Below are 22,797 nucleotides of genomic sequence, written 5' to 3'. Positions count from 1 at the left end.
GAAAGCTTCGCTGTTGAGTTACATAGCTCCAGCAGAGATGCCCTGGCCGGTTATGACAGAGCTGGTTAGGAGCAGGAGCAGCAGCATTAGTGCATTGATCTGCACAGACTAATTAACTCTGGCAGCCAGGTGCTTAATACTTTGCTCACTCGGGGCCTTAGTGAGTTTGTCTGTTTAAGCGCATTCTTGCATACTGCTGATGGACCCAGGAATATATTTATATATATTGCTTACTGCCTGGAAAGCTACAAATCAGTTACTGATAAGTATGCCACTTCCAGCATGATTAATGTTAAATTCCTCCTTTTAGACCAGCAATTTGCAAATTGCTAAATTAGATTTTAACATTGAAATATTCTTTTTCATGTCACACTTGCAACATCTTTGTTTTTATCACCTGATGGTACTGTTTGTGTCAGTATTGGACTTTAAGGCATATTAATATGATGCACATTGGTGGCAATTTTTTATAATGATGACAGTTTTCATGAAATCCACTAGAAACAAATAGTTTCCAAACAATAATGTAATCCATTATTGTGAGGTTTGGGCTTTGTTTTGAATTGCATGGACGTTATTATTTATTTTTTTTACACAAGAAAATAGGCAATACCATGTCACTCTGAAGGTATTTTATTGATAACTTCAGAGCTGAGATATGATTTTTCCTATAGGCTGTCAATGATGCGTAGAAAATTAAGACATAAACAGACACAAATGCATGATTTTAAACCTCTGTGGTCATTTATGATTATTGGTGGTATCTTTATATCTTCTACTCTATTTTCTGATCATCTTGCAGTTTTTAACATTTTTAACAGTCTTTTTTTTTTTTTTTAAACAGTTTTTATTTTACCTCTGCCTTGTGTTGGGGAAATTGTAATATTTCTGTTTTAGGAAAAATGAATCCAATAACACAATACTTTTTAAAAATCCTATTAAAAGAAAAATGTCTAATTTGGTTAGCCCTATCTGAATGCAAAGAATTCAGCTGTCTCAGAACAGCGTCAGTCAGTTGGCAGACAAATGTAGAAGGATGTGGTTACCGCCTCGGAGCAACACCAACCAGCAGAGATGTTTTGCTGCGTATCCCAGACTCAGCAGTGACCACCACAGGTCAGTTCACATGTATAAATGTAATGTCACAAGTGTTTCATAGCAGCACACTGGGTTTCAATTGGGTTCCTCACTTGCCCCAGCCTTTCACAATTGTTTGTTTGTTTATGTTGAGCCATCAGCTATATAGGCCAACAGCTGCGCATGGGATATTTTTTTAATTTCCATTTGCATCTTTGCTGGTGTACTGAGTATGTTCTAGATGGTAAATTGTGATGGTAGGAGAGAGGCAGGATGAGAAGGGAGTGAAATAGGCAATTATTTTTACTTCCTTTTCTCTTATGCCTGTGAGGCTCCAGATTCCATCTCTCTTTAGGCATGTTTGGAGGCTCCTTAACTAGTATTCGGGGGCAGAACTGCAGGATTTGTTGATTTCTCTGTAATTGACTTGCAAGGTGATCTAGAGCTGACAATTTAGCAAAGGCCTGCTCGGCCCCAGAGCACTCATTTTGTCATGAGTGTAAGCCCTTGCCAGTGCTTGCTCATCACCTCCAGCACCTCCCCTCCTCTGCAGAATCCCAGATTCCCCTCAAGCGCAGTGGAGGGAGGAGACCTGCCAGCCGTGCTGCTGTGCAAATGGGGCACTAATGGTTTCCGAATCTGGAGATGGTTAACTGATCTGTGCATTCAATTAAGATGAGTTTCTCAGTTAACAGGCACCCTGGGAAGAAATGAGTTACTTTCATTTCTGGGATTATGAGCACTTAATGAAGAAGACGTATCAGAATTCTGCCTGTGTTGCATGAGATAATCCTAAAAATGCAGCACGGATTTTCAACTTCCTTGTCTAGCAAAAAAACAGAACCAAAAAACTTGCCAGGTGAGAGGGAGAAATCAATGCTTATATGAGTTTTCTTGCAGATAGGCTCACAGGGCTGAATGTAAAGTGGCCTTGCATACGAAGTTGAATTTTACTTTATAGTTGTCTTGAGGTCTATCGCTTTGCTTGTGACTTGCCTATTTAAAATTATAATTCAAAACATAATTTAAATATTATTTACCATATTCATTCTGTCAGTCTTACAATGTGAGCAGAACATCCGAGAAAGATGGATGTATCCGACTAGAGGCAGAGGCTTGGCTATCTGATATGTATATGAAAAACAGAAGCTCACCCCCAACCAGTAAAAATCAGTGTCATTTCAGAAGAATTGACAAAACAGTTCTGCTCTACACTGATTAAGGATCTTGGGCAAAGTGAATTTGCGATGAGTTTACGCTGGGCTTGAGTGACTAATAAGTGCATTTAGGAGAATCATAGAATCCTTAGGAGAACATCCCCATCTCAGTAATCATATAGGAGAAGCAGAGAAAATGTAAATATTTCACACCAGTTTTACACTGACCTTGCTGAAAAATGGGAAGGATGCTTGTGGGGATGATGCTGTCTTTTAGGGACATCCCTTTTATATTGCAGGCTTCCACAAGGACTGGGAGGTATTGCTGTATCTCAGCTGTCAGGGCTGAGCTGAGCCAGCAGCTGCTGGTGTCTTGGTGACCAGAGCCCAGGGAAGGCTGGTCTCTTTCTTCTAAACTGCAGACGGGATTGGGCTGGAGTTCCTCACCCCTGGTTTATTTTTGCAGAAATTGAAGAACTGTGTACAAGTATTATGAAAAACAGTGAGTGATGATATATTCAGGGAAAAGGGAAAAGGCAGGAAGGGTTGCTTTCACCTGTGAATATCAACTGTTTGTGCTATTCACTAGCAGGGCACAATTTGTTCAGAATAACACCGTACAGCTGAACCCACTGCCGCCACAGCAAATAGCCTGTGTGGAAGGAATCCTTCTACTGAACCTGCCATCCTCACTTGCAGTCTGTGTTATTCATTAAGGAGCTGGGCAGGAGTTTTGGCACCTGTAAATGAGGGAGAAGGTTTGGGGTCCATGAAAAACGGGGTCCTGCTCCTGAGAAAGATTGCTGGAAAAGGAGAGCAATCTGGGAAGCATTCGCAAAGATAAGTCGCTTCCAAAGTCTAAAAAGGGGAAGAGGATGGAAAGGCCACTTTTCTGAGTTTTAAAAAAATTTCTTCTGGAAAAAAAAAAAAAAAAAAGAGGTGGATTTGGTAGGTTTAGGTGCTGCAGTAAGTGCACTTGCCCCTCCTGGTAGGAATAGCTAAAGATACTTTGCTTCTAGTGTTGTATTGGTCAGGATCATTACAGTTGCTTCAGATGGGGGGAAAAACAAATTACAATTATCATTATGTGTTTGCTCTATCCTGGTCATTCATAGACAGGTCATGCCACGTTACTCCTTGTTTGTTTACTGACCTCCTCAGCAACTCACCTTGCCTAATTAATCAATTTCGGTTAAATTACTCTCACTTTGAACACCGCCCAGTGCCCCGTGTGATTCAATTAAATGAGTTACGTAGTCTACTGCACTTCTATCACCAATAAATAAGTAAAGAAGAAAAAAGTTATTGATATGGTTTGCTGCCATTTACAAATTACCTAGGAAAGCAGTTAAGAGGCATTTAATTTGGTCCTGAGGTATGGCTAGTCGGTGCGTGTAAAGCAAAAGCAATAGTGCATCTTTAAAGAGACTTGAATAAAGCTTCTTTAACTATTGAGCCTAACTCTGAGATCTCCCCTGCTGTGAGCCATAAGTTGCTTGTAGGCTTGTTCTAGAGAGTAATAAGTATTGTTGTTTAGCAATTGTGTTGTTGAAATTCAGCTCCACTATGTCTGACAGTATTTATCTAAAATACTTTCCCTGGTGCGTGCTCAAGTTCCAGTAAACCGTGTCTTATTGTGCGACCTTTTCATTTTCCAGTGAAAAGGGATCAGCTCGTCAGATAAAAGCTACAAGCCGGAGTACAGGAAAAATGCGTGCTCAGAAAATCCGAGCATGATTGAAAACAAGATGTGTTAAATCAATGCAGTTTATCGCCTGCCTATTCCTGGCAATTGCTGTTCTAAGCTCATTCTGAGCACACACTAGATGATAAAAGTATAGTGTCACAGTGCTCACTGGGGTGTGAGGGCAGGGAAACATGTTTATCAGACAGGCTGGTATGATTTTTTTTTTTTTTTATCCTTGATAACAGTTATTGTCAAAATTTTTGTGAAAAAAAAGTCTGAACAGTTACAGAAGCAGGTGATATAATGGCTGCTAAAATCAGAGACTACTGAGAGCTCTCCAATTGCGCATTGCTATTTAAATGTTACAAAAAACAAACCTGTTTTAATTTAAAACAATTTGCTGCATCACCCAGGTTACAGCCAAAATGGTCCTTTTACTTTCGAGTGAGTAGCCTTATCGCTATTTCATGTAGACAAATCAAAGTTAATGTTTAGCAATGAAGATGTTTGGAAACTATTGTTTTCTCAAGGGATTTAAGCTTAGTTATGAAGAAGGATTAAAGATTTAAATTAAACCTCACAGGAGGTCAGTCTCTTCTGAGAACACAATGCTCATTACACCTAGGCACAATTCATCTCGTTTTTGTGATTCAGGTCTACCTGTTCTTCTCCATGAATCTCATTTGCAGACATTTTGGTTGTGTTAGCTGGTGTTTTTCCAGTTTTCTCTCATGAAGATTCTTTTTGCTCTGACAATAGTGCATTTGTACATCAGAAGTCTACAATTTTTAGAAACAGCCAAATTATGCTAAGATGGTTTATAATAGGAATGGCTTTGGTGCTGAGGCAGGACACTGTATGTTTCATTTATGCATTGCATACCCTGATAATCTTTTTTATAATCTGAAAAGAAGACGAGAAATAGCAGGGTTAAAAGAGAAAGAGGGGACTATTCAAAAGAAAATACTTCCACATACCAACATGCTACAACAATGGTTTTCAATGCTGTCTACCTCAAAGGAGTTAGTGAAGGGTAACAAAAGGAAACGACTTCCTATACGCTACCCCAAATTCTCTCTATGAAAATTTTAAAGGCATCTGTGTGTTCATTGTGGAATCTGAGGAGTCCATGCACAGGAAAGATGTTGAAAATAAGCATATTAAAAATGAAAGAAAAGGTTACATGAGGTGACATTTTAGCATTTCCTATGGTACATCTCTGTATCTGTTTCTGAGCCAACAGTTTAAAAATAAATACAGGGTCTATTTTTTAAATGTTTTTAAGTAGACCTAAATATAGACCTTATAGCCAACCTTAGGCAGCCATTATTTTAAATCTTGGCCTGTATGCGTTTTTGTGCTTGTGTATATGACAGCACATTTATTTAAAAGAAGCAGTAATCCATTGAGATCTAGGCATTTTCAGTAATTTTTTTTTGCTGCGTGCTCACATATTACCAGAATGTGTCTGACATAGGAGAATGTTCACGTGCAAATGCTGTTTATTCCCTTTTTATAATGGCTGCTAAAGATGCATCAATTAACCCAGATGACTAGATGAAGTAACCAAGATGCATTAATTTCCTGGCCCTCTGTATACGTATCCCTAGTGAATTCTACCAGCCTGTTCTGAAATTGGTATGTTCAAATTCCAGTGCCTGAAACTGGACTCTGTTTCAGACTCGCTTAGGTCCATATTTTCTCCATTAGACAAGAGGTCGGTGCAGTTAAAGACAGAAGAAACTGTGAAGCTCACAAATTGTTTGATTCTTTTTTTTTTTTTTTTTTTTTTTTTTTTTTTTCCCCCCAGCCAGGCTGCGGGTTGCTAAGAGTGAACATTCAGAGTTGATGTATTTTGAGAAACCAACACATGATCCTTGCTAGACAGATCAAGTAATTTAATTCCATAACTTTCATAACAAAATTTGGGCTCAAGACATGCATTCCTTGCATCTTCAGCACCCCCACTGCCTGCAGAGACTGGGCTAGGTGGGCAGGGAATGTCTCCTCTGGTTCTTAGTTGCTGGAGAAAAATTGTTATCGGGAAGAAAATATCACGCTGTCTATCATGTTTGTAATAACACTGATGAACACACTGGAGCTGCCTCAAAAGCTGGCCTATTGCATCTTTAGTTCAAGTAAAGAGCAGTCACTAGGAAAACTCAAGAGATCTAGGTGTTAGATTTATTATTTGACAGGTCTCTACATTTTTCTTTTTGCTTGGTACATACACATGTTGTCTTTTTGGACATAAGATGGCAATAAGATATGAGAATTACATTTTGAATATTGCTTTCTCTATTTCCAATTAAAAATACGATATCGTGTCACAGTTAGATTTTTAAAAGGGAAATTCAGCGCACAAGAATATGTTTAAGTGAGGGAATAGTGAGGCCAGAAAAGCAAGGAAATTCTGAGTTAGCTCTGGAAGGGCCTTTCTAGCTCCAACCTTTCTGTGCAGGCTCTCACTGTCCCACCCACTTCCGTTTTCCATTGCTTGTGGGAATAAACACTCCAGGGAAAGTCAGTGGAAAGGAAACTTTATAAAAAGCAAGCCAAATTCACAACAACAACAACAACAAATAGCTCAAATGCTTGCATGTTTTCATTTAACGATCTTTAATTAGCAAAGGAATAGCCTTTGCAAGGAGATTTGCAAAACAGACTTTTATTTATATGTGATGATGGGGTTTTGAAGTGGTTTTTTCTTGCTGTGTTGTATAGCAGGCAAAAAGAGACCACTATGCATGAGTTGTTGGGTAGGGTTTGCTTACAACATGGTACATCAAGATGTTGCTTTGTAATATCATCCATTGTTAGTATTGCTGTACTGCAGGGCCCTAGCAAGACATTTTGGCACCTAGAGCTTGATAAAAATATGGTCTATCCTGTCCTATTCCGGGCAGCTGTCTCTCAGAGTCAAGGATTTATTTCTGTTAGGAGCTTCTAGCAAAAATCACCCAAAGCCTGGAGGCAGAAGCCAGAGGCTGCTAGCAAACACAAACGCCCTGGATCAGCTCTGTGGCAGTATCTTGCCTCTACAACAGGCAGGAGCTGCCATTTTCTGTCTCCTTGTTAAGTCCATGCTCAGTAAGAGTGGAGAGTCAGAACCCAGAGCTGTTCAAGAGATTGCTCTCATTTGGTGCCACATGCATCCCACACCATACAGTGGGGAAATAGTCAGAAGTACAGATCAGAAGAGAAGAGAGATGATTCTAGAGGTTGGCATCTGAGTTGCTGGAGGTGAATCCATGTTTCCAGAAGAAAAGAAGTCCTTAGCTGCCCTTGATTTCTTGATTTTATTTAAAATGTTAATTCTCTGTGCCTTCAAATGTTCTGGCCTAATTTAATTATTGGGCACAGAAATGTTAAATCTGTTCCTGGCCCTTATTGCCATGAGTTTGCTGCAGCTTTTTTGTATGGAGTTCTTCATAGTCTTTTATGGCTCTGAGGTGTTGAGACACGTAACTGTGCCTTGGACGCAGAGTCAACTTCTATTTATGTGTTGGGGAAGATTCTCACAGCAGACAGGAAAAAACTCAAAACAACTGCACTGAAGACACCAAAGCCCTGTCTCTTTGACATGATAATTCAGGACTTGAAACATCCTTCTGTTGTAGGGCCAAATTTAAAGAAAGTGAACTCTAGTACAGACAAAGGTAGAGCTTAAATAATCTTATTCTGTGCCATTGTTTTAGCCATAACCTGTGGTGTGATCTGCAGCCACTATAGCACTCCACTTCTGCAGGTTATTTTGCCTTCTGCAAATTTTCTCCTATGATGCCTCTGTCTTGCCAAGAAAACCAGCAACTCTCTGGGGCTCCACAGAAACAAGCAGTGTGGGACATTTAGTTCCCACATGCAGCCCTTCCCTGGGAGTTTCACTTAAAACAACCAAGACCAGATTTCTCATCTGGAATAGGGACTGATAGACCTGTGGACCTAAGGCCAATTTGTCTGTAACCTTCAGACTTTCGTGGTATCTTTTCGTTTCTGTTATTTGAGCCCTTAGAGTCCCTTCTCTCCTCTTGCAGCCTTTTCCAGTGGAAAAGAAAATGGGAAGTTCATAGGTCTAAGTGCTACTTTCTCATTGGTTTTGGGTCAAACAGGATGAAAAAGAAACAAGGGCTGAGAAATAAAAGGAATAAATGAAACCATGAATGCATGGGAAACAAATTAACTGGATATGGTTTACGTTCTGAAATATTTCCATAATGCTTCTATGTAGTGTGTGTTTATTTTTCTTTGAATAATAATGTTAAAATGTGTCTAATTCAATTACTCTCTGCATTCACTGAATGAGTTTTCCTCGGTGAAGAGTTCTCCTACACTACCCCAAGCTACGAATTCCATATGATATTTGAACAGGTCCTTTTAATTGCTGATATTAAGTGTCGATCATTCTGCTGTAAGTTGGCAGCATGGCCAAAGAAACAAATTCCTCTCTCAGATACATCAGACAGTCATTCAATTAACGACCAAAGCTTTATTGACACAGTAGGAATTCATTATGTGAAATATTAAAAAAAAAAAAAAAAAAAAAAAAAATCTTCCACTGCCTAGTTTAACAAAAAAAAAAAAAAAAAAAAAAAAAAAAAAAAGGAGAAAGAGAAAGACTTTTTAAGATGGTGGGTTATCTACATGCAGTTATTAAAATTATTTGAGCAGAATTTGAATTTATAGTTATGGTGGAAATATTTTTCTCAGAGGTATAAGCAACATTTCTGTTGAAAAATAAGTTGGACTTTGAAAAGATGAATATAATGTACGCATCCTTATTTCCATAGGCATTGTACATTTTCTTGATTAAAAGCCTTAGATTTTGGGAGTTATGGCTTTAGACTCACTGCATAAAGAGCTTCATGGCTTATTCTGTTAGAGTCTAATTTGAAAGAAAGTTCTTCCTCAAGGGTTTAAGAAGTAATTCATAAAATGGTAAGAATAATAAATATTGTGCCTTAACTCATACACTAGGATAGATAGACAGATTTTGTACACCTGGGTGTAATTTTAGCTAATTCACACAAGAGACAGGCTGGAAGTTTATTGTTTGGAAGGAGAAAAATGGCTTAAATCTTGTATTTGCAAAAATGATTATATTAGCTTAAATGAAAATGCTACTCTATTAATGGCTTCAATAAGCTTTGCATTTGGAAAAGTATTTTAATAAAAAGTTACCTGAAGTTTACTGCAACTTAAAATATGTAAGTGAGGGAAAAGTACTTACTTTGATTTATATGTCTTTTGGAGGTGTAATTATTGGCTTTTTACTCACCTATGTAAAACAATGTACTTTTGTAAATGGATTTCTGGCCACTTTACTCCTTTTTTTTTTTCACATAAAAAGTAAGCACTGTCAATCAAAGAATTTTAAGGTTTATTTCCTCTTTAGAAATGATTGATAGCCTTTTAGATTTACAAGTTGACAAGTTAAAGGGTTCTATTGGTATAATTATGTACTAAATTCACAGTCTTTCAATTTAAATGTCCTTTTAAAACCGCAAGATTATCATACCTGTATTTTGAAAAGTGGGCCAGTCAGTTTGGGTTGGTATACAAATTGCTTCCATTAGCCTTGGGACCTATTTGAATTTAATACAGTTTTTTAAAGTTAGTAGTACTTTCAATAGTACTTTTAAAATTTAGGGTAATTGGAATGCATTTTAAGTACAGCATGTGTTAGCTTGTTTTTAATGTATGGATGTCAAGATCATAAACAACGAGTTTGTATTCCTTATTGATTCCTTTTTCCAATCAAGGAAAATAAAATATTCTTTGAATTAGAGCACTGGGAAAAGTGTTGTGAATGGACTTCAAAGGCAGAGACCAGCCTTATTCTCCCAGCAGACAGAGAGAAAACTTTGCATGAAGCTGGTATCTCACCTTGCATGTTAGCTGCCGTGAGTGGTGGGCTGAGAACTGGCTTTTCTGCAATGCCAGGAGATTAGAATATAACCTTTTATTTGGAGTTTTGCTAGCTACTGATTCAGGAACCAGTGTGTCTTCCACGCTGAATTTGGGGTTAAATATTTAAACAAGGCTCTTTCTCTGAGATATGACTAATTGCATTTGACTTGGATTATCAATGACATTAGGAATGGAGGGTTGATATTGTCCAATTTGTGGCTGGATGTTCAGGCAGTAAAGTGTTTTTTTTTTTCTTTTCTTTTTTTTCTTTTCTTTTCTTTTTTTTTTTTTTTTAAATATATATATCTAAGACTGCAAGGGTTGAATGGATATGGACTAATGAGTGATATTTGACAACTACTGCTTAGGACCCACCCACTCTAGCAAATTGCTGTGTGCAGCCTTTTCCCCACAACTAAAGCAAAGCTTAAGGTATTTGAGGCAGAAAAAGTTTTCAATATCTCTCAGAGGATGCTTGATGCCTTGTGAGATTGGACCATAAAATTAACATTTTTTTTTTTGGTCATTTAGTTCAGAAAATACTCACAGGAAATACTCTGTGGATTTCAAATGTGTCGAATGTGTGGGAAGATATGAGAAAATGACTGCTATCTCTGGGGGGATTTCAAAACTGGCCTCCATTTATAATATTGCAGAATTTAGTAACTACTTTCCCAAAGGATGTAAGGGGAAAATGGCCATAAACCAGAATGAATTAAAGAAGAAACACATTTGACAGAAGCATACTAAAATCTTCTAACGTATTTGCAAAAGAAATGTAAATTAGAACAGTGTTGTGTTTTTTTTTTTTTTTTTTTTTTTAATCTTCTCAGATTTTAATCTTCTCAGATATCTAGTTTTGATAATAAATATAAAGAGCAGTAAATTAATTTACTGTAAAATTTGAAGAAGGTCTAAACTACATGGGTCAGCAGTAGGAAGCCATGTAAGGAAACTCAAAGGTAATGAGATCAGATGTTTACAAACACACGTACCATGATATTTTCTGCAAAACTACAGAACAGAGTGGACAGCGTATGGCCAGGGTGTGAAAGGAAACACTTGGAAAAATAAAAGATAGGTCCAACCATTCAAAAAAGGGCACAAGCAAGGGAAAAGCTTTATTCTCACCCGTTCCATGTGATAACCTGAATATAAACAAAAGATCAAATTCAGATATATCCGATAAAGGGAAATGCATTAAAAGAAATAGAAGACTAGAGGAACATCAGGATCTTTGGGGTAATCAAGAACTTCTGACAATAGCCCAGAAGGTAACACCCTGAAAGATTTCTAATCTGGTGTTACCATAATACTCTGAGTCATTTCAAGATACGCTCAGAATATTTACTTCCGGTATTAGAGAAATGCTGAGGTTCTGCTGGACTGTGTACATCTCCAGCCATCCCCCATCAGCTGTACACTTCTGGTTGACCGCTGTTGGGTAGATCTGGATTTCCCTACATCACATTCCTTCTGTCTCAATTTGCAGTAGCATTGCTGGGCCTGCTCACAGAGTTGGGATGGTCTGACAGTCCAGGAAGACAAAAATCTGATCCTTTGTTTGCCAGCACAACTATCCACTCTAGAAAAGTGGTTTGAAAATAATCGTTTAAATGGAACAGTTTCTTTAAATTAAAAACAAGCCAGGGACAGGATATTACTTTCATGACAACAGTATGGTCTTGCTGACAATCTTTAATGTTAGCAGTACAAAAAAAAAACAACAAAAAAGCGCTCTTCACGTAAAAAGTGGGAATATGGACAAATTGTGCCACACTTGATGAGACTGATGGTGCTGTGTAACTCACTGAGCCTCAATGAAGTGCTTACACAAAGCGAGACTGGAAGGTACACTGATGCTAAATCTTTTCACATGAATCAGATGGTATTATTCAAGCCCCATAATAAAGTTCGTAATAAAACCATCATAATGCAAGGTGCAAAATGTCTTCATAATTTCATAGGCAGAGCTTTTGCAAAAAAAATAAAAATAAATGTGATTAATAAGGTAAGGCAAAATATGTTTAAGAAAAACTTTAAAGTGAATCTCCCGCTCCCCCCAGCAACAACAACAATAAACTGTTAGGTTTTTCCTTTCCACCAAAAAAAAAAGACTAAAAATATAAAGTTTCATATTGGGAAAAAAAACAAAAACAAAAACAAAAACTATTTTTTTTTTCACTGAACTCAAAAAAAAAAAAAAAGCTAACAAATTGCTGTAGAAAGTTTAGTTGTCTCTACTGGCATGGGAGAGTCGTGATGTGCTGCAGTTTAGAGATGCTTGAGAATGCTTGACTCTTGTTCTAGTTCACCAAAGCACTTAGGAAATTTTAAGCACATGTTGAAGTCTCACTAACATCTGAGTTTTAAAGTGATCATATGACTGGAAATATAGCTAGAAGGTCATTCAGTGTAGTCCCCTGTAATTACAGGCAATCGTATGAAAAATATAATATGCTCAAATTTGCTTTGCTGAAATCAAATGGGTTTAAGTATGTGCTTACAGATAAGCATGTGCTTAAAGCCTTGGCACAGTCAGAGCTGTGATTAATGCAGAGAGGCCAGCTTTCTCATGAAGATTCAAGTGTTTTACCTCCACCATTTCTCTACTCCATTTTACTGGACAAGGACGAGAGAAAGATGAGTCTTTTTAAATTCATTAGGTCTTTTGGAACAGTTTAGCACTGATTGGGTCTGACCTGGGCTGCTGAAATCAGTGGGAATTATGTCATTTACTTCATTTTGATGAGTGAAAAATAAAGCCTCTGCCAAGACAAATGTCCGTAGTTCACAACAAAATTATACATGACCATTGAACATGGAACATATAAAATGTATCATAGAATTTGGAACAAGAGAGACACCCTAGTCATTACTTCTTTTGTCTTCCCATCGCAAAGGATCTTCCTCATAACGAGAAAACAGGAGGAAAAAAGTAACATGAAACACAGGGTGCAAAGCACTTATCAGATGAATTCCATCATGTCTTTCAGAGATCATAATTGCTTTCTATTTGGAAATATTGTGTGTACACAACCTCCACAAATTTTCTAGCAACCTTGTCATAGGCACACAAGGGGGAAGGTTTGCATTGCCGTTTGAACCAAAGCTTCAGAACCAACCTTTGTAGAGCTTAGGGAAATGGTTTAGTGGGGACTGTTAGCGTTAGGTCAGAGGTTGGACTCGATGACCTTGAGGTCTCTTCCAACCTAGAAAATTCTGTGATTCTGTGATTCTGTAACCTCAAACAGTGTTTGAACCAAGACTTCATAGTCAGTGCTGATTTCAGTAAAAGGAGATTTTGCTGTGATCCTTTACTTGGTTTGCAATGCATTGCCAATTGTTCCAGTGCAACAGAGCCTGCTTGCTATGCACTTGTCACATCACCTTGTTTGTTGTTTCAGCTCTGAACGAACCCACCATTGACTATGGTTTCCAAAGGTTACAGAAGGTTATCCCCCGGCACCCTGGTGACCCTGAACGCTTGCCAAAGGTCAGTACAAAGTTTATTGTTTTATTAAATATGGCAAAACTGTTTACTGCATGCTTTTGTTTGAAAGTAGCCCTTTTTGAAATTTTCCCTGAAAATGCAAGTCTTTCTGTAAATGTTATAGTCCAAGTTTGCTACCCAAACCAGTTAAGCTGAAGGAGAGGCATGGCCAATGAAGCCCAGTCAAGTAACTTTCATTATAGGCTTTATGAGACTTCTCTGACTTTCTGAGTCACTGCTGACTCAAAAATCTCCTACCTATCTTAAAATCAAATCTTACTCTGCCTTCTGAAATACCTTATAAATAGCATATTTTTGGTTGGTATTTTAGAACCTGAGTGGCTTACTCATAGCAGAACGATGCTTCTCAGTTTTGGTGTCACAGTAGTACCTGCATAATTTTGAGTTCACCATTGATGAAATTAAGTAATCTGGGTCTTCAGGGAATATGTGTCTAGTGCTGCTGCACCATGTGTTGATTTAAGATAATAATAGTGTACTGATGTATTTCAGGATCTCTAAAATAATTAGAGCAATATGTAGCAAAATGATTTGGTGTTCATTCACATCAAAATAAGTGGGAGACTTCTTTGTCGATTTCTTTCAAGTAAAAGCTGAGTAAAAAAAGGGTAGTTCATGTGGCTTCTGGTACTTCTGTGTTATACTGTGAACATGCTATCTGGGTCTGCACTCACATCCCTTCTTGCTACCTTGCCATACTGTGCTTTCACAGCACCTTGCTCAGACAAGAATTTGCAGTGAGTTTTGAGATATGCTGCAGAAAAAGTGGGGGTATTTGAAAAAGTGGGGGTATTTGAAATAGGGTTGCTCATTGTTCATTGCTGCAAACCTGAGCCACAGAACAGTGCTTTAGCTGATGTTTCAGGCCAGACCCCTCAAATAACGCACATCCAGTATAGCCTGCATGACTGGATAAATCTTATGACCTTCTTTCCATAGCTTCCCGAGCTGTACGTAGGCTTTTATTGGGGATTCTTGTGGGCTTTGGTTAGTTAACATTTCTAAAGTGCTACTAAGGTGAGAAGAGATCATGAACACTGTAACTTACTTTATTTCTTGACGAAAATGAAATTCAAGATGTGATTTTTTAAAGGCACGTTAAGTCTTCTATCTTTGCTTAGGAAGGCTATAGGCTGTGGTTTGGGGGTTGATGATGTGTTGTCCTTCCCTCTTACCACTAGAAAAACATGCTGTCCTGGAGAGTTACATTTTACATTGGCTCCGTTCATCCTCTACAAGCTGTCCCTTTCTCTGACTTTTGGACAGATTTGCAGCAGGACAGCTTTCCTAAGTTGTCAGATTTCCCTCCAGAGGTGCAACCCTTTCCAAAGCAAGAGAGCATCCTTCTGGAGGGGATCTTTCATCTGTATTGTGCTTCTGTCATTAAACAGGCACACAGAGAGGAATTGTTTCTTAGAAAATTAGAGGTCAGCCTTCATTACGTACCAGCTATCTGCAAGACCAAAAGAAATGCTGCAAATTTCCCTGTACCCAATGTTCCAGCTGACTACTAAATGCTTGTGGCTTCTGTTTCTAAATGAGAAAATTCAAGTAAAATAAGACTGAGCAATTCCAGATTGGGTTATGCACATGGATGCTGAAATGCAGCACTGATTTCCACAGGTATTGGTCTCCCTTTCAGATGCTCATGGCATTGAGGGGGTTGCCCAGCAACGCTTTTTTTTTTTTTTTTTTTTTTCTTTTCCTGATATGGGAAAGTAGCCATGAGGCTCTACATCCTCCTTTTTCCCATTTAGACCAAGACTGTTCCTTCACTAATAATCACACATTTCTGCTATCTAGTGTCATAAAGCATAAAAACAGGCAGAAGAAAGCTTCATCTGGCTCCATATCCTGACTCCAATATTTAGCAGGTGTTATGGATAGTGTATGAGAAAGAAGGTTAATACTGAGTCATCTGTCCCCTCACATACCCTTTTGGCTTAATGTATTTTTTCTGAGTACTTTTTCGAGATAGATTTTCAAGTCTTTAAATCAAGATAAATTGTATTTATAGAGGCAGAAGTGCAACTGATGCCCTGAAAGAAAAAGTTACTGCTTAAAGAACTGAACAAACTTCGGGAAGAAACTAGTATTTCTTTGCAAGGTTAGAGGGATGAAGAGGACCATTTTTTTTTTTCTTTCCTTTTTTTTTTTTTTTTTTTTTTTTTTCTCTTTTTTGTCTTTGGATAATTCCTTGTGTGCAAGCTTGAAGGTTGGACCTCAAGTTCAAGACTCATTAATATGCCACACACAGAGGCTGAATGCAGCAGGGGTTGGCACATGTCGACTTCTGCATTTGAGGCACTGATGGTTCAATTCCCAGCATCGCTTGCTGGCTCCAGAATCATAATCAAGGACGCAGCGAGTCTCTGTGCTGGGTGAGCACTGCACAGCGCTCTTCCCCATGTCATTAAACCAGGAAGGGCTTTGGCAGTATTCCACTATAGACAATTCTCAGTGGCTACTTAGAAAAGAGTTGGAAGCCATATGGCTTCCACAGTGGAACCACGGGCAGAGAGGGCAAATGTATGAGAGAGACAGAGAGTAAGACAGCAGAGAGGAGAGCTCAGAGCTTTAAATATCCTTTCTTCCATTTTTCCCATTGTTCTGCCAGTGCATATCATTGCCTTCTGCTCGCTGAAAATGTTGTACTTTATTTGTTAAATAAGTAAAACAAAACACATTTCTATAATTGCTGCTAGGGTTTGTGTCTCTTATTCCATTGAAACGTTTCTGATGAGTTAGAGATTTTTAAGAAACAGAACTGGATACGCTGTTTGTGTTCAAAAGGCCATGCAGTACTTCCCAACGAGACCAACAAGAGGGTTCTGCTGTGTGAGTTATCCTGAAGTCAGGGAGAATTCTTGAGGCCACCAACTGCATGTTAGCACATGCTCTACTACAGAGCTTGGGAGCTAACAGCCATATTTGTGTCAACAGGCATTTCTAAAACCATTGAGGCATTGAATTTCAGAAGTTTGATCTCCGCTAGTTTAGAAATGCAGTTTTCATAACCACTCAGTGTCCATGCATGGGATGAACTTTTTGAAATGTTCCAACTATCTGCTGGAAGTAGGCAAAGAAAAAAGCCAGATTTTGATTTTTTTTTTTTTTTTTTTTTTTTTGTCTCTCCCAGTGGCCAAATTTGGCTTCAGTGAGTGGCCAAATTCCTTTGGAGAACATCCTCCTGTAGTGAGATGACAGTTGAAAAGTAGAGATGTGTTTAAAGTAGAAATGCAATACATACTTTCTGAAGAAAGAGTGGGAGCTGATGTTGGCAGCTCAGCTATGTTGGTAGCTATGGGCCACAGTCCCATTCCCTTTGTGTACAGAGCAGAAAAAGTAACCAGTTTAGGGTTGTCACTAGCAGATGTGCCTGTCTGTACACACACACACGCGCAGATGCATGCACCAAGAGGAGAAACAAGCAGTACAGGGGTGGTGGGATTAGCACCCAAAGCTTGGAGTGAGATCAAGTACCAGGAGTGTGCTGGGTAGTATAGTCTTTCCTTTCTAATACAGACAGGAGGCAGACCAGAGGAAACAAGAGATCTCTTGGGAGAAGTGAAAAGAAAAACCATGATGCTAATGTTAAGAAATTGTATCGTTGTCCTGGAGGAGCAGTCTGCAAAAAGGCTGCCTGTGGAGCTGGGGAGAAAGTCTGCATGTGTGCGTGTGCATTCTCCCAGTCTCCTGCTTTTGCATATGAGCACACAAAAACGCATGCATTGTTGGTTCGTGTGTACATAACTGCAGTGGAAATCACTGAAGAGTTCAGATCACAACAACATGTTGAATCTATTGAGGTTCATTTATGTAACCATCCTACAATCCTTAAAATAAATCCCTGGCAGATACAATGAGATTCTGTAATTTTGTTAGAACTCCACAGCTACAGCCGTAAAACAGTTTCAACTGTGAGCTAGATTTGAAACACATCCATCCTAAATGATTTAATAACAACGATTCCTCTTTATATGCAATTTCCTAGAATTTATTTGCCATTTTCACCACTCTTACAACTCATCACTTTTATTTAAATTAAGCTCATGATTGTTCACTCTGTGTTGGAGAAGCAAGTCAGAGCATCGACCCCCTCCATGATCTGATGTCCTCTCCCTCCCAGTCTGCTGCTTAAATGCGCTCTCTGAGAGACCCCTCATCCTTCCTGAAAGGGACCTTTAGTTCTGGTTTCCCTTCATGTAGATGAAAGTGGAGCCTCTGTTTCTAGTACACAGGGGCCTCCCCGCTGAGCAGAGAGCACACGTAACCAGGCTCCACCTTCCCTTCAGCTCCTTTCCTCTGGTCAGTCATTAGACCCCAAGACATACCCCACCTCCTCATTAGGACACTAATAGAAGACAGGTGGTTATTAGGAACCAGTGACTGCCAAATATAGTTGTCTTTTTCCCCCATGAAATCCCAGAGATTTGCCCTTTATCCACTGTGACATGAGAATTGTTTATATTACAAACAGAGGTTGTCTCTGAACGTGGGTGGGTTGGCCTAGGCTTGCTGGCTGAGGTTAAAATAGCAATGAAGCCAAAGCAACTTAGGTTTGCTTCTTCAGACAGACCTGGTGGAAATTCCTGAATGGATCTCCGTCTGCTCACCCAAGATACTGTGTTTTCATGCTATTTTAACCTAAGTTAGTCATATGTATATGTTTTCCACCCAGTGTAACAAAGGGGTTCATAGAAAACTTGTATAATGAGTATAGGCAGGAAGAGGAGGCATGTGAAGAGGAGCTGATGGAGTTCATCTTTATAGCAAGGAAAGCATCAGATGTGCTTGGTGGTTTCTATGCTGTACTGTAAAATTTTTAGGAATGGGAGACAAGATTTAAGATTGACACTGAATCCTTCACAGTTGGATTTTTTTTTTTTCTTCATTTATTAACAGTTTGGGCAGTTAGTTGTTTGAAAGGCTTGTTTGGTTTTGATTTTCAATTTATCCTGTTGAAAATATTCAGTTTTCAAAGTTTGGGTTTTGAGTTTCAAAGCTATTGAGAAATAGATGACCAAAATGTCTGCTGCCACTATGGAAGTATCCTTCTTATGGGGTGCTGCATGTCAGAGGTGAAGGGGCATCTTTGGGAATACACAAAGAGTCCGAAATGAGGGAGAGCTGAGAGACAGCCACATTGCTCGCTGAAGGGCAAAGCCTCGTACAAGTGGCTGGCAAGGAGCCCGTTCCTTTCTGAAGGTCAACAGCGTGCATGCACATTTCAGTGAGTTTTCTTTATAAGTGGGTCAGCATTTACTCAGCAAATGATTAGAGCAGATGGTGTAATTTAGAATCTATGACAAAACTTTTAATAGATCAGGGCTAACACGATGACAAGGAGCTCTGTGCCATTCTCCATTCCTGATTCCTGCTTTGCCTTGGGGTAAAAATCATGCCTGGGGTTGGATTTTCTAGACTGCTCATTCCGTCTGAGCAACTCAAACCACTTGTTTGAGCATCCTGTAAGACTGATCCTTGTCTTTGTCTAGTCCTGTATCCTTTATTGTTATTATTTTAAAATGCAACAATGAACTGAGGGTGGCAGGAAGGCACCAAACAGGTAAACGTGGTCTCTTCAAGGAACAGAGCTTTGAAGGAACAAACCACAGTTTGAAGAAAGTAACAAAGGCTGCATTTGTGTATTTTGCTCTGTGGAGCTGAAAATATCTAGTAAATTGATCCCGTGGGAGTAATAAATACACATTACTTTATCTTGTACTTCATGTCCTATACCCCTGAGCCTTGATAGAACAACACCACTTAATAGACTTAAAAAAAGAGTAATTACAGTCATTGGTTGTGTGATATTTCAGCCCTTCCAGCCCTGCCTGACCTTCTAATTTAGCTCACCGTGTCTAACTAATGCATTTATATTCATCTTTTATGAAGCATGTGTAGTACAAAATTGACTTTGCAGCCTTTAGCAAGCTGTCTTACCAGGTTTAGGATCCGGTTAGTACAGTGTAGGGTATAGCATATGTACATTTACAGCAGAATCTAGCATGCATATGGTTCTGATCAACTATTACTTGTTATTCTTTTGGAAATAAAAAATATTTATTCTACTTCATACCCCCCCTCCCCTTTTTAAAGCTTTTATTCATTGCGGCATTATTTACAGCTAAACATGCAGGCAGAAAGATGCAAGCATTTTTAAAATGATTACCACTAATGTTTCTACTTGTCAGAAGTGCTTAAATTTTCCTGCACTTTGTCTAAAAACTTAGCACTTTTACCTTTTAAGAATTACAAATTTATAAGATCTTACTAGGCTGATTTACAAACACAGCTGACAGTTTATGATGAATGATGTTGCAAAATGTACAATATGTTTCTCTGTCATTTCTATGCATGTATATATTAAGAGGAAGATTAAGAAGAGAGAGAACCCCCCTCTGAAAGAAACCCGTGAGTTAGAGAGCACATAGAAATCTCTCTCCTGTGTTTCCTCATAACTTCCTGCTCACTTCACTCATCCAGTAGAGCACAATTGTTCTCTGTGCATTTTCTTCCACCATATGGTATCCTCATTACCATACACTAAGGGTCCATATGGGGAACTTGTGAAGTGAACTGTATTCATTTTAACTGCCAGATGAGCAGCCTTTTGCTTTGCAAGCTTAGCTTAAGTCATCTGCTGTCTTTATGTTGTTATGGCAACACAGCACCAATAAAAAATTCTAATCTACTGTAAGTGTCTGGGATCACAGTATTTTAAATGCTTGCTGTAACTGTCCTCTAAGTGAAGATGCTTGTTGTTTTTGTATGACAAAGGGTTATTGTCTACTCCAGCAGGTGGCAGTAAAGAAATTGTTTCTTTTTTTAACCTTTTATATATATATATATATATTTTTTTTTTTTTTAACCTTTTATATATATATATATATATTCTTTAATATATATATATATATATATTCTTTTTTCTCCCTCCTCTCCCCTCTGTGTCAAAAAGTCATAGATTGCACATCATGGTCAGTCATCTTCATTTTGCAGGATTTCTGCTGCTGCAGACAGAATTGCAAGTGATGCTCTTAAATTGCAACTCAAATACTAAAGATAGTGAAGTATGCAACTGCAGTGGCAGCTCATGTGCTTTACTGGCAGAGAGACCCAGGCTCATGTACCACTTCACCAGAATTCTGAAGCCTTCATGTCCATGCAGCTATTTCTTTTTTGGAGTTGTTTAGTTACATTTCCAAACTCCTGATTCAAACACAAAGCTAATTAAGAATATCTTTTAGTAATGGAAGTAGACAGCAGCATCCTTAAATATAAATCATTTTCACTTCCGCAGGCCACATGATATGTTGCATCTCTGTCTCTCTGTCTGTATTGAAAGTGAATGTTTGTAGTCTCAGTTCATCAGTTCACATTAGCCTCATGCTGAATATTTAAACACAGAACAATTTGAACACACCATGAAGAGAGACAGTGACTGCACTTTCACTTGGAACAGCAAGGGCTCATCTAATAATAATTTAGTAAATCAGCCATTTAGTGGCTCAGTTGTACACTGCATTGTGCCAAATAATATTCAGTTCAACTGTATGCTGGTAAAATTGAAATTCAGACTCCAGTCACATGGCACTTTTTTGCTCAATGGAGAGATGAAATAGAAAATCACCCTCCCAATAGACTGAATGTAGTGATTTATCAAAAATATAGCAGAGTGACAATATAAACAGGATTTGGTTGTATGTGGTACAATCTATTCTAATTAGGCTTTTTATTAGCTTAGTTTCTACTACACAGATTATGTGATTATTCAGGAATTGCATTTACGTCTTCAATTTATTGTATCTGTGAAGAAAGAGCAGATACGCAGAGTTATTGCACAGTTGCTGTCCTTTAAGGCCCAGTCCTGTGGGAAGTGTAGTGAGACCTTTATTGCTGTATTTCCAGCACTGACTCTCAAGGAACACCATGCCCTTAGGAGCAATGGGGAAACACAGCTACTGCCTTTCCTCCTCATGAGGTGCCATGGATGTTACTTCATAGCATGAAAGCAATATCAGATTAATTCCTTTTCCCTGTTTAAGGCTATCATGATTTGTAGGGAGTGGTAATCTCATACTAAACTAACTGATATAACTGGAAAAACAAACAAACAAACAAAAAAAAACAGACAAGCTCTTGGGTGCACGTGCCTTGTTTCCTGCATGCTGGCTGTACCTTTTCTCACCTGTATCAGTGGGTCTAATAAAAGATATTACCTCACCCTACAAAACTTGCCTCGGTTGTAACCACAGACCATTGTGACTTCAGCCAAACAGCTACCTGTTAAGGCTGTTTCTGATGAAGATGGGGGAGAGAGAATGTTTTCCTAGAGAGTACGTTGTGAAGTTTAATTGGTTCCCATTAAAGTGGTGCTTTGAGATCTTTGAATGCAGGGCATTGCAGAAGTGTGAAGTAATGTCTATAATCTCACCTACTGTTTCCATTTCTTGCCTGGTTTTAGGTGTTAGGCAGTGGTTTACGTGGTGATGTAAAATGTGATTGCAGTGTATTTCTCACAACACAGTCCAATTGAGCAGCAGAAAAAGCATCCTCCTTACCATCATGATGCCATTTAGCAGAGTGCTGGAAGCAATAGGATGCCTGTTGTCGTAATTCTTCTAAGAAATACAGAGTTTAACAATCTATACTTAACTGCTGACACTTGAAAACTCAAACATTTTGGTAAAATGAATCAAGCAGTAATGTTTCTTTTATGAGATCTCCTCACGGGAAGGGAAGGTTTGGCACCATTTGGAGATCAGGCTCAGTGATCCATCATAGCAAAGTCAGCTGTCCTGGCGCGTCTCATAGGTCACTCGATCGAACCGGTGGCTCTTACAACTATATTATTGCTTATGGAACAGTAATTGAGGCTCCATGGTTAAAAATTACCTGGTCTAATAGGCAGTGAACAATTTGCACTCAATACAATTATAAGCCAAATCATTCATTTCATAACACTTGGACTAATTTATTTGTTGACCTTTTAATATCCATAGCTCTTCAGTAGTATTAACTGCAACTCAGACAAAATCTCTTGTTCATTTTACTTTCATTGATTTTTTTTTTTTTTTTCCATTGAGGCAATAACCGTTGTTGGAGTACAACCTTTTCTTTCTGTTGTAAAAGTCAATCATGTAACTTATGTTGATATAACTCAACTGGACTGAAATGTCCTCTAAGTACAATAGCATACAATCTCATGCTACTTGTGTAAACACAGATATGCATTTTAGTTTTGTTTTAAGGAATGTTTTGGAATCTATTTCTGACTATAGATGACACTTGATATGCTTGCTGAGAAGAAAATGGAAACAAAACAGAAGTATTTTTTAAAGCAGTGCCACACATATATTGCACATTTTTTGTTCATATATGGGAGATCTAAGATACAGAAATTTTGGAATTTGTCTCAGTTAATTTAGTTCTGTAGGACTAGTTCTTTAGGA

General features: G+C 38.4%; 1 protein-coding gene across 14 annotated transcripts in view; it reads left to right on the top strand.

The window, feature by feature from the left end:
• EBF1 (EBF transcription factor 1) overlaps positions 1–22,797 on the top strand; it is a gene marked incomplete at its 5' end in the record, with an annotated part of 274,881 nt that overhangs the window by 228,114 nt on the left and 23,970 nt on the right. For all 14 annotated transcript variants that reach the window (XM_084536052.1, XM_084536053.1, XM_084536051.1 and 11 more), the window contains one exon: positions 13,236–13,324. In XM_084536052.1, the coding sequence (XP_084392178.1) occupies positions 13,236–13,324 (89 nt within the window). The remainder of the gene's footprint in view (positions 1–13,235; positions 13,325–22,797) is intronic.

This window comes from Aythya ferina (genome assembly GCF_964211825.1).
Source record: "Aythya ferina genome assembly, chromosome: 14".
NCBI lineage: Eukaryota > Metazoa > Chordata > Aves > Anseriformes > Anatidae > Aythya > Aythya ferina.
Note: the sequence above shows the minus strand (reverse complement) of the source record. Positions and strands in the feature narration are given on the sequence as shown.